Consider the following 16,773-nt stretch of genomic DNA (forward strand, 5'->3'; position numbering starts at 1 on the left):
TGACTACTATGAGGAAGAACTAAGTATCTCTCTTGAGCCACAACTAGCAGAAGCAATGACAGCTCTCACAGCTACCAGGTTTGCATTGATTTGAGAATGAGGAAGGTTGTAAGTAAGGTGACTCAAAAAGTGTAGTAGAGGCAACTCAACAACAATTAGAAGATGGCGGTTATTTTGGTTTGATCATATCTGAAATTAGAGCTAGGTTCACTTGTTTTGATGCTTGTAAAATTAAGCATACGTATTGAGCTGCAAATGTACTAGCTCATACGCTAGACAAGATTGCTTTGTCGATACTAGACTGAATAGTGGATATGGAAGACCCTCTATGTATACACCGAGGACATGCCAAAGCATGCCGTTAACTTCTATATTTTTTATTTATATAGAAAACAAAGAGCACTTGCCAAAGGGTCATCATCATTATTTAAAGAGAAATGATAGTTACAGTTATGAGGGAGCAAGCACCGCACAATCACTTTAAAAAAAGGGAATAAATACGAGATCCATAAGAAAATAAAATTAATTTTTTAAGAGTAGACTCCATTCTTTTTTAAAACGATCATACGACATTTACATATTTCACGATTATATATAACATTACTCTTATATAAAGCCTTCCTTTCGGCTGCATACTTTCTACAGTAACTCAAATAGATGTACACTCCTCCCTCCAAAAATTTCGCAAAGAAAAATGAAAACAATACAAAAATAGCTAAATTCCAAAGGAAAAAGGAAAGTGCTTGACATGCAGAAAAAACGACACCTAAAAAAAAAATGAACAGTGTGCATCTAAAATGTCTTCCTTCGTTTATTTCCGTGCCATTTCTCATGTAGGTAGTATTGAAGTAATGATATAGGAGGTATAATTCTTTTTGTAATATTTTATATAATAATACGTTAAATTAAAAATATTTTTATAAAACAATAGTATTTTTATAAAAAAATATTTTATATATTATTTAATAAAAATAGGAGGTATAATTCTTTTTGTAATATTTTATATAATAATACGTTAAATTAAAAATATTTTTATAAAACAATAGTATTTTTATAAAAAAATATTTTATATATTATTTAATAAAAATACTCATCATCAGTTAAAATATAATTATATAAAAAATGTTAGTAAAGTAAAAACTGTAGCTTAATCATTTTCTTTATATTAATATTTAAATTGGCCAATTGGGTGTGGCTGACTGTTTCTCTCTCCCACTTTTGTCGTACTCCACAGGCCAAAACCACACGTCTCTCTTTGATTGTTTGTTCCTTCTCTGATATCTGTGACTGACTCTGTAACCCCCCGCCCTCCTTTCCTTTTTGGTGACACGAGCACTGGACCTGAACCAAACCACAAACACATCCCCAACATTGCCCTGGGCCGGGGGGATTTGAGAGCCGTATTTCAGACAAAATTAAATTCAGAAAAACATAGAAAAAAACAAATATTTTTCATCCCTCCCATCCAATTCCCACCCACCTCATTGCCTGTGGCCTCCGTGCAAAAAACTCACGTCCACACACTACACTATTAAAGGTACGTAACATTACCCACTTCCCCGCCACCTCTCCATTTTTATTTTTTTGTCAGTTTATCTATCTGTTACTTCAAAGCTTAGGGCTTTAGTAGGGCATGTCAATTGTCATGCATGTATACTTACTTATGTATATGTTGTTTGCATATGTTACATCTTACAGTGTCCATGTTTTTTTATTTTATTTTGTGACCTAACTACCTCATGTCTCCAATTTATTGATCAATAGCTCTGCAAAAACCCCAATTAAAGCCGAACCCATCTTCGATTCTACATTCCAATTAGGGATTTCTTGGACATTGATGTGTTATATTTGTTACATTTATTTTCTTGATCTGGATGGACATTTCTGGTCCGGGTCTGTTATAAGTGTTCATGATTACTGTTGCCAATAAATGACAAGAATTTGGGGTTTTAAAGCGTTTTTGTTATGTGGAATCTGGGATGGGATTCTAGCCAGAATGATTCACTGAGATTTGTTCGCTGATGTTGTTGAGTGGGTGTTGCACTTAGGAGGGGTTGTGATCCTTTCGAAGAATTCTCATTCTTATTCTTATATAAACGTTGTTGATGAATTCATTTGACTATGATCAAATGGTTTCTCGTGTCGTTTATCTCTAATTAAATTGACGGCTTTAAATTCGGCTGTTTTGAGTTTCAAAAAAGAAAAAGAAAAGTAAATTCAATTCTTTGGGTAAAGGTTTCTTTTTTTGGTTCAGAAACAAGCTATTAATGCATAATAAATTAGCGTATACATCCTATGAACATTACCTATCAATAAATAAATTAGCATGGAGCTTCTTGCTGTAAAAATCTATGGGAAATTATTTTTTGAGGTATTTACATTTCTCAGAATATGTATGTTTAAACAATTTATAAATTTCATGTTTGAAGACTCCGAGGGTGCGGTGCATGGGACCGGGTTTACTCTGCAGGGTAGGTCTGAAGGGCCTTTGCCTTGGAGAGATTCTAGACATTAAAAATAAAAAAAAATCATGTTTGAAGATGATTAACAATTTTCTTTCTTTTTTGGATGATTCAGCGGGAGTACCTTTATGTTTAGTAGAAATATTACTGTTTGATATTTTGCTATTTTTTTTTTGTAACTCTAATTTTTTGCTCTGCCCATCCAAATCCATTCAAATTAATAACACGGGAGGATATAGATAACTCAATGAAAATTCTATGGATATATACTAATCTAATTGGTTACATGAATTTTTTTATTAACAAGTTATTGTTAATTTTTCAATTGACGATTATATAATTTAGATATAATTTCTTAGCATTTAGCATTTTATATTTTTGCATTTGAATTTCAATAATTATATACATTGGTGAAGCACTTTGTTTGGGTTTGGATTGTTTCAATAAATGTGGAGATTAGGCTTGTTATAAATAAGTCTATACTTGGTATTTATCAAAAAATAAATAAATAAGTCTATACTTGGTATTTATCAAAAAATAAATAAATAAGTCTATACTTGGTATTTTTAAGACCTTCCTCATAATCAAAGGTGAGAGAGGAAAACAAAACTCTAGAGTGTGAACCTTAATTATTTGTCACTATATAGCATTTAGTGTAAGTAACATTGTAATCTCAGGACAGTTTATTTCTCTTCCAAGTATGTCATCTTGGTTCTTATGTGGATGATTGAATTTTGATCTTTACCGAGTTTATCTTTTCAAAGTTGATATTTTTTCCAGTTGAACAGACTGGGTTTCATTCTGGTAGCTTGCTAGTGTTTGGGATCGTATGTTGACTGACTTGTACATATTTAAACTTTGGAAATTTACAAAATTGCGAACTGACATGGGATTTAGATTTTTTCAAAATCAGGAATAATTTGGAAACAAGAAGGTCAACCGAGAAATTTGATAATGATTGGGGGAAGAGAAAATATTAAGAATGAACTTGGCAAGAAAAATTCTTTGCAATTAAGTTGCTCAAACAACTCTTTATGGTGCTTGTGACTTTTACTAGTTATGGCATTGCATCTGTTAATTGTTTTACAAATTGAGAATGCAAGTAGTGATTGACAATAGTTGTACAAGTTATGCGACATTGATGCGAAAAAAATAAATCATGATTTTCTAATTTGAAACTTCTTTTATTCAAATGAGTTTATAAAATTGACAATAATAGAATTCTTAATAACCATTGCCACTTTATGTATGATGTTTTATCTAATGCTCCGGATTTAGTATGTGAGGGTAGTGAATGAGATCTCACATTGTCGGTTTAAAACAAGTTATTTTGTGCTGCATTTGGAGGGAAAGGAACGACAGGAGCTTTAAAGATCGGGAATGCTTAATAGAAGAACTCATAAACTTCTTTTTAAAACATTATTTCTTTGAGCTATAGTTGTATATTTTAATGGAGTTAGTTTTCATGAGTTCCTTGTACTTTTCCTCATTAGGCGTTTTCACTTGTTTATATTCTGTGTACTTGGGGTATGCAAACTTTATATGATGAAGGGATGCGATTGTCCTGCCTCGTTCTATGTTCTGATAAAATTTGCTTCTTATAAAATAATAATAATAATAATAAAAAATTTCCAAGGGCTCCCATTGTAACCTTGAACAATCCTTTTGGATTATAAATCCATATGTGCCATGAGTTTTCCTTGGATTGTAACAAATGAAGCCCTTGGAATTCTTATAAAGTGCAATAACTTCTTGCCCCCACAATTTCAAGATTTTCAAGATTTCTCCTATCTCCAACCAGAAGTATGGGATTTAAGCAGTGCTATTCACAATGGTATGGCTTTGTCAAGAATTAAAGGTAGGGGAGATTGTAATTTCCCAAATTTTTTATAAGAGGGTGGCAAATGGAATGATACATAATATTTCAATTCATTGGGCTGATTTGGACTGGGGAGAATGGGGGGTAGATCTCTAATATGCACTTCGAGCTTGAAAGATTGCACAACTAGTTGGAATCCTTCATTTGCCTTCTTCTTTACCCCCTGGAATCTCATCTCTCCTTAATATGTGGAAGTATTTGTTTCAGTAGCGTTGGCATCACATCCACATTATGTCTCTGGTACTATGGCAGAAGGGATCTCCAGCTGCACCATGGACTATTTCATATATTGTCAGTCCATGTCTGGACACATTGGTTTTGTAGTATTGATGTGTAATATTTTTTTTCTTATGATCATTTTGTAATGACAACACTACACTCTACATATTGCACATGGGACAGAAGCGTGCTCTAAATTGAGGTTTAACTTTGTCCTTCACTTTTGTTTTGTCTGACTCTTTATATTGCGTTGAACTTTATTTGACCAGAGAGGTGAGTTGGGGTGTAATCAGTGAGATCAGAATCATCATATGGCGTTACAAATCTCAGTCTAAAATCATGGAAGTGCTTCCTTATTCTGGTGTCCAATATGTTGGAGAATCTGATTGTGCCCAGCAGAGTTCAGGAACGACTTTTACTCATGATAATGAATCTAACTGCCTCGAGCATGGAAAGCAAGTTCAAGTGGCAGATGGTCGACAGGATGACTTATTGCTAAATGTGGAAGGGTCTCGAGTAGCAAAAACAGATGAAGTCCTTGGGACATTTGATGAATTGCCTTCTCCAGAAGGCCACTGCTGTGGAGCTCCATATTGTGATTGTCAGTTGGAGGGTCAAAATTTATCTTCTGGTTCCCGTGATTTTGAAGTTGATGATGTAAATGCACAGAATCGTAGCTTGAAACCTTGCAGAGTCTCTGAGAGCTCTCATATAATTGTGCATACCATTGAAGGTGAATTGCCAAACAACAGGGAGGAGGAGTCTTCTCTTTCAGATCCCACGTGGTTAGAAGGGGATGAATCAGTGGCACTGTGGGTCAAGGTAACTGTTAACTTCTCTCGCTTTTCAAGTTTAGCATTGAAAATCATGCAATGTTACTCAGTCTTATGTTTTGCAGGCACAAGGTTTTTGTCCATTGCATGCTTGTCCTTTTTTTTATTATATAATTATGACTCTGTGCATTGAGAATTTATGTGGAATTGGAAAATTAAAAAAATGATACATCAACCCCTCCCATGTGACCCCAAGTCCCATGTTACCTTTCCCAATCTAATAAATAGCATGGACCAAACCAACTCAACCTACTGGGATTTTCAGGGTTGACCGTTCTGATCTCTTGGAAGTTTTATTTGGTTTTTCTTATATAAACTGAAAATGTAGTATGTCAGTCCACTTTAATGGGACTACCTCTGTGATCTTCCTAACTATCCTTTTCTCCCCACCCACCATCTATTTGGGAATGTGCCTGAATTTTGTCACCATAGCGTTCCAGGTCCTTGCTATCTTCCATTTTTTTTTTCTTCCTTTGTTGCTTTCTAATTTTCTTATGTGCCATAGGAAGATTAAAACACGTGCTGATTTTATCTCATATCAATGCTTCTATGTTTTCCCAAGTATAGTGGAGAGGAAAGTGGCAGGCAGGAATCAGATGCTCGAGGGCTGACTGGCCATTGGCTACTTTAAAAGCAAAACCAACACATGACAGAAAGAAGTATTTGGTGATATTTTTTCCACACACAAGAAATTATTCATGGGCAGATATGCTACTTGTCCGTCCAATAGATGAATTTCCTCAGCCTATTGCATATAAGACATATAAAGTAGGATTAAAAATGGTTAAAGATTTAACTGTTGCACGCCGATTTATCATGCAAAAGCTGGCTGTTGGCATGCTGAATATCATTGACCATTTTCATGCTGAGGTATGTGATTTGGTGTTCTCATTTTTGTGTGGTTTACATTTTTTTTTTTCATTTATTTGATGGAAATTTTTGTGTTTCTCAGCCTATTAAATTTCTTTCTTTCTTGCATGGTAGTTCTTTTTAGAGATCTGCTGAAACTTGTGTAGGCTTTGATAGAGACTGCTCGCGATGTGAGGATCTGGAAGGAGTTTGCTATGGAGGCATCCCGTTGTGACTGTTATTCTGAACTTGGAAGAATGCTTTTGAAGCTGCAGAAGGTAAACTCCTGTTCTTGTTGATAGTTTAGGAAGTAGGCTCAAAATCCACCCATTTCTGCAATTAAATTGGATTGAGCAATTATCTGTGCCGTAGTGAATATAACATAAGGTGCAAGCTTAATGCTGGAAGAGATTGAATAGTGCAATCCAAATGAAAGAAGTATTATATAAATATTATTTAAAAAATTAGGTCCACTTCTTTATTCATTTTGCGAGTATATCTTTGTGTGTGTGCGCGCGCGTGAAAAATTAATCTCAATCATGTGGCATTTAAAGTACCAACCTCTGATATTGATTAGAGGGTGAAGGGTATGTATGAGAATGGAGACACTTATCTTTGGATGGACTGAGCATTAATAAAAGAAAGGGGCCCCTACAATATGAACCCTAATATGCCTTTGATAGATAAATCTAACCTGCCACAAGATTTACTTACCAAAGTGAAGAAGAAATCTAATACCAAGTTGAAATCTACATGGGCTCCTTGTATTTAAACAACTTGTATCACCTTCATTCTTTAGTCTATATTATATCTGGAATTTCTGTTCACTGCTTTTTTTATCATCATTTTGTTGGCTATTTACTCAATTTATTGTTAGTATAGGAAGTCTCACACTTCTACTTACAAAAAAAAAAAAAGGAAGTCTCACACTTCTGGGATCCATCAGTTTGCCTTATTTGTTAAGTTGTAAATGATATACATGTTATTTTAAATTCACATTTCACCTTACTCTTCTTACAAATTGATAATTGTTACAGTTTTCATGTGCCTTTTTACTATGGATTCTCGTATGCCTCTTGAAAAGTTATCAGGCACTTGAATACTTGTGCCAGTTCAACTGCTGGTTGGTGGAGATTTTTTCAATAGATTTTGTAATGCTCTCTATCTGTTGCCTTGCCCCAGCTCCCCTTCGCTCTCTCCTTGTTCATTTGTGATTGGCACAGTGACTGGAGAGGTTACAGAAGAGGTAATAAGATGTGAGGGATGTAGACAATGCTAAAAAGTTGTTTCTTGCAGTTATTTGCAATTGAATATTACATTTCCTAGTGATTTTGCTAGATTATGAAAAAATTTCTAGATACTTGTCTTGTTGGAGCTGTATATTGACTGATTGATTTGGAAATATAATCTTCCTAACTTCAGACCTGACAGAAGTCAGAAGCCAAAATTATCTTCTGAATCTTCCCAGCATTCTGAAGCAAGCATAGTTCTGAACCAAAGGTCAAACTATAACCCCCTTTACTGCCAGATTTGGTCTTGGTCAATGCCGACCTCCTCTGCTAGCATCCCAACTACCATGTCCATGATTAGCTTTAATGGATGCCTTACACATGGTTAAGATTGGGAATCCCAAAATGAGTTATCTAACATTATATTTGCACTTGTACATGAATGTAAATAATGCACGCCAGGCGCATGGATCGATAGTAAATACCTGGGAATGGGAAACTCTAAGAAGAGGAAGGGTAGGGGATTAGGGTTTGTCTTAACAAGACATAAATATTGTTTATCTATCGGGTCAGGTCAGAAGTTGAATTCCATCTATTATGTTCTATCTTCCACCTTGATGGAAGTCAGAATTTAGCTGGGTCCTCTAGCACCTGAGTCGACACATATCGAAAGTTGACATGTGTTGGAAATTGATGCTGGGTTGGATTGGAAGATTTGGATTGGTTCAGCACCTACGGAAATATGAACTCCCTAGTACTTGTCAAGGATAAACAATCCCTATGAGTTTAGGACTCTGATTCCGATTGCGCTAGACCTTAAAGTAAATTCTCAAATGCCATTGAATGAAAAGCTTCCTTAGTGATTGCTGATTTCTAACACCTGCACCTGCCTCTGAAATGATTGTCATTGTTTTGTTGAACCATGGAATGGCCATTTTGGCTACTATTCTTCTCAGCAGCTGCTTCAAAGTCCTGTTCTGGCAGCTTATCTTGCTACTTATAATGTTTTTTGTTGTTGCTATCATCTCTAACACAGATGAAATTTAAGTGATATTCTCTGTTTTTGGTTAGAATGAAGGATTTTCATGACCAGGGCCCCCCCAAACTTCCATGTGTTACAGTAATCTTTATGATCCTGTTCTTGATATGTAGCAGTCTTTCCCATCACTTGTTTTGGTTGACATGGAAGTGTTGCCTCTTATTTCCTGCACAGATGATACTTCAGCATTACATAAATTCTTACTGGCTACAACATGATTTTCACTCTTGGGCGCAAGGATGTGAGAATGCACATAGTGCTGAATCCATCGAAAAGCTGAAGGAGGTATGTAACATTTTTTCTTGTCCCTTCATGTTATACAGTCTTAGATTGCTCAAGGTACTCATCATCCTGCCTATCTGACTTCATTTGAAAGTTTTGGTTAATGTTTTCTATTTGTATGAAATGAATTATTTCTTTTATTCTCAACCCACCTAGAAGTTGAATGTAGATACCATAACTGGCTTCCTTGTCTCATCTGTGATAATAAAAATGGACCCTTAGGGTCTTGAAATAGTATAAAATTGAAGTGTTTTCTCAGGATTTTGTCTGATGCTTTTGTTCCTTTGGTTCAGGATTTGTTTGATTTTATTTTGTGGAAAGAAGTCAACTCTCTCTGGGATTCACCTATGCAACCCACATTGGGTTCTGAGTGGAAAACCTGGAAGCATGAAGTTATGAAATGGTTTTCAACAGCTCATCCAGTATCCAGTGCCAGAGACGTGCAGCTGCAAACAAGTGATGATCTCTTGAACACAAATCTCCAACTTAGCAAGAAGAGGCCAAAGCTTGAAGTTCGTCGTGCAGAGCCACATGCTTTTGGAGTGGAAACATTTGTATCTGATCAAGCAATAACTCTTGAGATTGACTCTGCATATTTTAATGGTCAAGATACTATAAGTGCTGCTACATCAGCATCACAACACTGTAAAGGGGACGAGAGAAAGGAGGTAGCTGCTCCTACAGGTACACCTTGTTGTGTGGTTAATAAATGGGACAACATTGTAGTTGAACCTGAAAATTCTGAGTTAATTCAAACCAAAGATATGGAGTTGACACCTGTGAATGAAGCGGCTACTACTGAATCCTTGGAACCTGGGAGTAAGAACCGACAATGCATCGCATTTATAGAAGCTAAGGGAAGGCAATGTGTGAGGTGGGCAAACGATGGTGATGTTTACTGCTGTGTGCATTTGTCTTCTCGGTTCATAGGTAGCTCTGCTCGAGCAGAAAGAACTGCCTCGGTTGGTACCCCGATGTGTGAAGGTACCACTGTTCTTGGTACTAGATGTAAACATCGATCTCTATACGGCTTCTCATTCTGTAAGAAACACAGACCTCAAAGTGAATCAAAAGGGACATTAAACTTCCCAGAGATGGTTAAGAGAAAGCATGAGGAGGACCTTCCCAGTTCAGAAACCACAGAACGCAAAGAAATGGCATATGTGGGAGAAGTTGAAAGTCCCCTTCAAGTGGATCCAATCTCAGTCATGGCTGTTGATGCCTTCCATGGAAGGAACAGCTTAACTGAAAAGCCTGAGCATCCTGGCAAGGATTGCAATGGAACGGAGAAGCTGCACTGCATAAGCTACTACCTGCCCGATAATCTCAACCCATGTCTGGAAAGTCCAAGGCACCATTCATTATACTGTGAGAAACACCTTCCAAGCTGGCTTAAACGTGCAAGGAATGGTAAGGATAGAATTATTTCAAAAGAAGTGTTTGTAGATCTTTTGAGGAAATGTTGTTCACAGGAGCAAAGGTTGTGGTTGCATCAAGCGTGTGAGCTTTTCTACAAGCTCTTTAAAAGTATTTTATCCCTGAGAAACCCAGTGCCTAGGGAGGCTCAATTTCAGTGGGCCATATCTGAAGCCTCTAAAGATTTTAGTGTTGGCAATTTCTTTACAAAGTTGGTTTACCGTGAGATAGAGAGACTTAGAGAGATTTGGGGCTTCAGTGCTGATGAAATTGCACGAGTTTCCACCTCTGTCATGGAAGAACAGGTGGTGTTGCCAATGGCAGTCGATGATAGTAATGATGATGAAAATGCTGTTAGGTGCAAAATCTGCTCAGAGGAGTTTCTTGACAATGAAGCACTTGGTAGCCACTGGATGAACATTCATAAAAAGGAAGCACAATGGCTGTTCAGAGGTTATGCTTGTGCCATCTGCCTTGATTCCTTTACTAATAAGAAAGTCCTGGAAACACATGTGCAAGAGAGACACCATGTGGAATTTGTGGAACAATGCATGCTTCTCCAGTGTATTCCTTGTGGAAGCCATTTTGGGAACACTGAAGAGTTATGGTTGCACGTCCTTTCAGTTCATCCTGTTGATTTCATGCCATTAAAAGCTGGTCAACAGCGTAATCTGCCTGCTGGTGAGGATTCTCCACAGAAATCTGAGCTCTGCAATACAGCTACTGTGGACAATAACACTGAGAATCTAGGGTGTTTCCGAAAGCTTATTTGCAGGTTTTGTGGGTTGAAGTTTGATTTACTACCTGATCTTGGCCGTCACCATCAAGCTGCTCATATGGGGCCAAGTTTGGTCAGCTCTCACCCCTCAAGGAGGGGGATACGTTATTATGCTTATAGATTAAAATCTGGAAGACTCAGCCGTCCTAGATTTAAAAAAGGTCTAGCAGCAGCATCATATAGAATCAGGAACAGAGCCAATGCCAGTATGAAGAAACACACTCAGGCATCAAAGTCACTAAGCACTGTAGGGGTAACTTTACAGCCTCATGTAACCGAGAAGGCAAGTCTTGGTAGATTGACAGAATCCCACTGCTCTGCAGTTGCAAAGATTTTGTTTTCTGAATCTCAGAAAACCAAACCTCGGCCTAACAACCTTGATATTTTAACTATTGCTCGTTCTGCTTGCTGCAAGGTCAGTCTTGTAGCATCCCTGGAAGGGAAGTATGGTGTATTGCCAGAACATTTGTATCTGAAGGCAGCCAAGCTCTGCAGTGAGCATAACATTCAAGTTGACTGGCACCAAGAGGGGTTTATATGTCCTAAAGGTTGTAAGGCGTTCAAGGACCCAAACTCACTGTCTCCGCTGTTGCCTTTTCCATGTGACTCTGTGAGGTACAGAGCTGCACATCAATTAGATCCAGTTAATGATGAGTGGGAGGTGGAGGAGTGCCATTATATCGTTGACTGCCACCATTTGGGACAGAAGTCCATGCAAAAGGCAGCTGTCTTGTGTAATGATATAAGCTTTGGGCAGGAACCAATTCCAGTGGCCTGCATTGCCAATGAGGGTGTCTCGGATTCTTCACACATCTGCGAAGATGGCTCTGATTGCCCAAATGTGATGCCTTGGGAAAGCTTCACATATGTCATGAAGCTGTTTCTTGATCAATCTGCTGGTGGCGATACAGAGGTAGCTTTATCTGGAAGATATTAATCCATGATCTAATGCTCTGTAGTTGATCTTAGATTATGTTTATATGAATTGTATTATTGTAGTTCCCATTTTTTTATGCATGTTATTGTCACCTGTTTCAAAAATTAAACTTGAGAGATGCCTAGTCTAATTCTTATAAGTTGGAGATACATGTTAAATCATGTTAAATGACCTGATCAACGGTTTACTTTATAACTTCACATGCAATCTCCCTATGCACATTCTCATCTCCCCCTTTGTTTCTCCTTCCTTCTTTCTCTCTCTGACACACAAATTCACAAATTTATTGGTGCACAATAAGCAAGATTTATGCATATTTCTATATCCTTGTTTTGTTGAATGATTTTTTTGTTTGTTTCCTTCTCTTTGTAGAGCCTACAATTGGGTTGTGCCTGCCCAAATTCAACATGCAATCCTGAAGCATGTGATCATGTATATCTCTTTGATAATGACTATGATGATGCAAAAGACATTTATGGGAAACTCATGTGCGACAGGTTCCCATATGATGAGAAAGGCCGGATCATCTTGGAGGTAGTGTATTTTGATCCACCATCAATTTCCCTTGTCATCTCTCTCTCTCTCTCTCTCTCCATTTGGACGGGATTTGTTTTCATTGGCCACGTATGGTATCAGCATGTTCCTTAGCTGCAAGAAACCTAGTATTTACTTTAATGATTTCAGCTAGCTATTGCCTGTTCTTGTTTTAGACAGACATGGCTGTTATTTCTGCCTTTAATTTGCTTGGCTTGCACTAAACCTTATTGTTCTTTTGATCCCATCAGGGAGAGCTGTATAGAAAGCATTAACTTGGTAAATCTTGGATTCACTTAGGGGATGCCTGGGGAATGTGAGATGAGAAATCTGTAAATAGTAGTGAAATAGTTTGTGAATAGTAGTAAAATGATTTGAGTTATGATGTTTTATAGGGTTTTGGAAAAGGAGAGAGAAAAAGTTGAATAAAAATAGTATAAAGTTAAAATATTGTTAGAATATTATATTTGTTTTGGGATTTGAAAAAGTTTAATTGTTTTTTGTATTTTGTTTGAAAATTTGGGAAAGTTGTAATGATTAGTTTGAAAGTGTTTGTGTTTGAATGATGTTTGAGAAGGAAATGGGATGGGATGAGATGAGATGAAAAATATTACCAAAGATCCCCTAAAAATGTTTTTTCCCAAACAAGAATTTTGCTGGAAAGATATATGACCTATATGATTGGCCATAGATTGCACTTTTAAATGACAAGCAGTTTGGATTGTTATTCTGGCTTACTTGTTCATAATCTTCTTTGCACACATTTTTTTTTCTTGGTTAGGTCTGCTTAAGAAGTGTGTTTTTCACATAACTCTGCAGGAGGGTTACCTTGTTTATGAATGCAATCATATGTGCAGTTGCAGTAGAACCTGTCGTAATAGGGTTTTACAGAATGGAGTAAGGGTGAAGCTGGAAGTCTTCAAAACGGAGAAAAAGGTATTATTATCATTGTTATATTATTTTAATGTCCATATTAAATTCTCTCGGTGTTGATTCTCAGGGATGGGGACTCAGGGCAGGTGAAGCAATCCTGCGTGGCACATTTGTATGTGAGTACATTGGGGAGCTCTTGGATGAGAAGGAAGCAAACAAGAGGCGGCACAGGTTTCACATTCTCCTGATAGGTGCAGCTTTTGTTTACTCTATGCTACACCTTGTGCTATACATTTTGAATGGACCCTTGTGGTATTTTCAGGTATAGGAAAGAGGGTTGTGGCTATCTGTATGACATTGATACTCATTTCAATGACGTGAGTAGATTGATTGAAGGACAGGTCCGATATGTGATTGATGCAACAAAATATGGAAATGTTTCCCGGTTCATCAATCACAGGTGAGAAAAGTGTTCCTGACTGAGGATTTTTTTAAGTGATTCTCTAGTTCAATCGGGTTTTACTCGGGCCATATATGCAACCCTCTAAGCCAAATCTATTGGTGGGCTACCAATTTACCTCAACTTTTTTTTTCTTTTGTTTTTCTGGAAGTAGCTAATGTAAGCAAGTTTTTAATCAAGTCTACAATCTGCAGCTGTTTACCATCTATACCTTTGTAGGATAATAAATTGTGACATATGCTTGTAGTTTTTAAGTCTTAGAGCCAACGATAAAAGAAAATGTGAGACTGCCTTTAGCTTGTAGGATTTGGAAATTTGATAATTCAAGCGTATAATACCTGCACCACTACCAATAGCTATTAGCCTATTATATCGTTGTTTGCACAATTTATGAAAGGGGTTATTTCATTGCGTAATCAATCAATTTAAGATATAATGATGGAATTTTTTTATATCAATACAAAATTTTCGTTAGTTTTCTGTCCCATAATGGTGTTACGGGATCATATTATATAATAATTTCTTAATTTAAAAAATCAAAGGATTAGAAAAATAGTTTCTTGGGTTTGTTTTAAATATATCAAGAACCTTTGCCACTTCCAGTATGCCATCACCATTGTCAGAATTGCACCTCTGCACCACCACCATGCAGAACGTTCACCTCTCTCTCTCTCTCGCAGCATGCAAAGGCACACAGACACAAACACATGCAAATATAGTTCCTGTAGCCACTTGTACTTGAAATAAATGTAAGGATTTCACTTTTCTGAATTGGTATACCCCAGGTGTTAAGAAGCTTTAAACAAGATTTGACTTTCTATTTATTACTTTTCTTCTATAATATAATCAATTCCAGAGTACATCCAGTCTTTTGAGTGAAGCATTGCTTGATTGTAAATCTGAATATTTACCATTTTTATTTATTGATACCTTTTTTTATATTCCAAATGCTATCATCATATGTTCAAGGTTCTTTCCTGGGGCTTAAGTGTAACTGTCAACCACTTTTCCCGATAACATAATTATTTGAACTTCAGTTCTCAACCTTTTGGTGGTGTCCAAACAGTATATTCAGTTAACATTTACAAAAAGAACTGGAGTTGGATTGCAATTTGAAGATTCTCTCCCAATTTAGCGCACCAATCAGACCCTTTAGTTTAGGAAAGTAATGGCCCGAGACTAATTAGTGGACAGGTTTTTGTGTGACCAATTGGTGTGATGAGGCTTAAAAAAAAAAAAATAGAAATGAAAGGCTTTGTTGGTTTTTTTCCTGTTATCAGCTATTAGGCGTGTTGAACCTCTTATGTACTCATGAAATCTGCTATTTTGTAGCTGCTTGCCAAATCTTGTGAGTTACCAAGTTCTTGTGGAAAGCATGGATAGTCAGCTTGCACACATAGGTCTTTATGCAAGTCGAGATGTAAGAAAAACTTCTCCCTGTTTTTTCCTATGATGTTTTTCCACATCCTGATACTTGGGATGACCCAGCAAATATGTTTTCCATTATGGTTTCAAGATGATAGCTTCTGTTGTATGGAAGAAGTTATTTCCTTGGAGGCCTTTGCAAGGTCCTGTCCACTATACGCTTTCCCTTGAGCAATAGCACTCAAATTGAAAACTTGCATACTAGTATCATTGAAGTAGTGTGCGCGCGCACTAGTGGAGGCCACTGCCAATTTTTAAATTTTGTTTTACTATTTTATGAGCAGATAGCTTTGGGCGAGGAATTGACATTCAACTATCGGTATGAGCTGGTCCCTGGAGAAGGATATCCATGTCACTGTGGAGCTTCCAACTGTAGGGGCCGCCTTTATTAAAACTTCAATGTGCTCTGCCAATCCAATCTAGACAATCATCCTGTGCCTAAAATTCTATTGCTGGGGAATGGGAGAATCTGAGATGGGAACGTCAATCCAATTACCAACCGGCCCACTCTCCAACATTCTTATTGAGGTTTTGTCTTAACTTCTGATCCTGCACATCATAGCGTCCAACCTTTCCCTTTTGTAGATAATATAGCTTAAGCTAATTATTTATGCTCCCCCCCTCCTCTCCCTGTAGATCGTACCTATGTTGTATACATCTTTCTATGTATGAACGAGGATGACACCTCATTTTGTTTTCATTTGTTAGCGAGTTGTAATGTTTCTTCTTATGGAGTGCATGAATGGTGAAATGTTTAATTTCATTTCATTCTGGCAAATATTTTTCGAGGAGGAAATTTATACTTTTCACCCTCAAACTACCAGCTAGATCTTAAACCGAGTGCACAAATTCAAAAAAGAGAAATAATAGTTGCAGTCATGAATGCGTAAGTATCGCATAATCATTTTAAAAAAAAATTAATAAATATAGAACTCAAGAAAAAAAATTAATTTTTTTATAGTGGATTTTATTTTTTTTCAAAATGACTGTACGATGTTTACGCACTCTACGATTGTATATAACATTACTCTTAAAAAAATAGGTTATTTGGGAGTTCAATTTGAGACTTTTGATAGGTGATAGTTTATAGGAGAAAATTTTACTTATTTTTTTCATATGTAAATTTTTTTATGATCATAAATGTTTAGACTAGTCAATTGCATGTCTAGATACTCATATTTAGTGCCTCCAAATAGTGGAATACCAACCTCTAAAGGAAAAAAAAAAAATTCTGAAATGTTTTTGAGAGGTGAGGACGTAGTAGCATCCACCAAATCAAACCCACTTGTATTTCATTGTATGTTCAATTCTCACGATAACAACAGTTCGAAAATGACGGAACTGCAGTCACCAGAAAGAAAAACAAAGGCTGAAAGGCATCCACTGAAGCCATATTACTTTATTTGCTGCACACGCACACTTGTGGGGTCATGGAGGTAACCAAGCCCTCGTGTTTGATTTAAGGATCAGCCTCAGGGCATGGACCATACTCACGTGGGCTTTGCATGACAACTTACGAAAAATCTAAACAATTGCAGACATGAGAAACCACTTTTGG

At 36.7% G+C, this 16,773-nt stretch overlaps 1 protein-coding gene across 6 annotated transcripts; it reads left to right on the forward strand.

Moving 5' to 3' along the window:
• The first annotated feature begins 1,290 nt into the window (after positions 1–1,290).
• LOC108995364 (histone-lysine N-methyltransferase SUVR5-like) lies at positions 1,291–15,978 on the forward strand. Of its 6 annotated transcripts, XM_018970928.2 has the most exons (12): positions 1,294–1,537; positions 4,830–5,382; positions 5,961–6,263; positions 6,410–6,520; positions 8,685–8,795; positions 9,086–11,899; positions 12,296–12,457; positions 13,277–13,393; positions 13,458–13,561; positions 13,653–13,790; positions 15,123–15,210; positions 15,500–15,978. In XM_018970928.2, exons 2-12 carry the CDS (start codon positions 4,900–4,902, stop codon positions 15,605–15,607), a joined length of 4,539 nt encoding a protein of 1,512 aa, XP_018826473.2. In that variant the 5' UTR covers positions 1,294–1,537; positions 4,830–4,899; the 3' UTR covers positions 15,608–15,978. The 6 variants fall into 6 exon arrangements, 5 of the variants coding, with proteins under 5 accessions (XP_018826473.2, XP_035548236.1, XP_018826475.2 ...); XR_001996848.2 differs by lacking the exon at positions 15,500–15,978 and having other exon boundaries at positions 1,291–1,537; positions 13,458–13,581; XM_035692343.1 differs by lacking the exon at positions 1,294–1,537 and having other exon boundaries at positions 4,164–5,382.
• Positions 15,979–16,773: the final 795 nt, after the last annotated feature.

Source organism: Juglans regia, chromosome 7 (assembly GCF_001411555.2).
Source record: "Juglans regia cultivar Chandler chromosome 7, Walnut 2.0, whole genome shotgun sequence".
Taxonomy (NCBI): domain Eukaryota; kingdom Viridiplantae; phylum Streptophyta; class Magnoliopsida; order Fagales; family Juglandaceae; genus Juglans; species Juglans regia.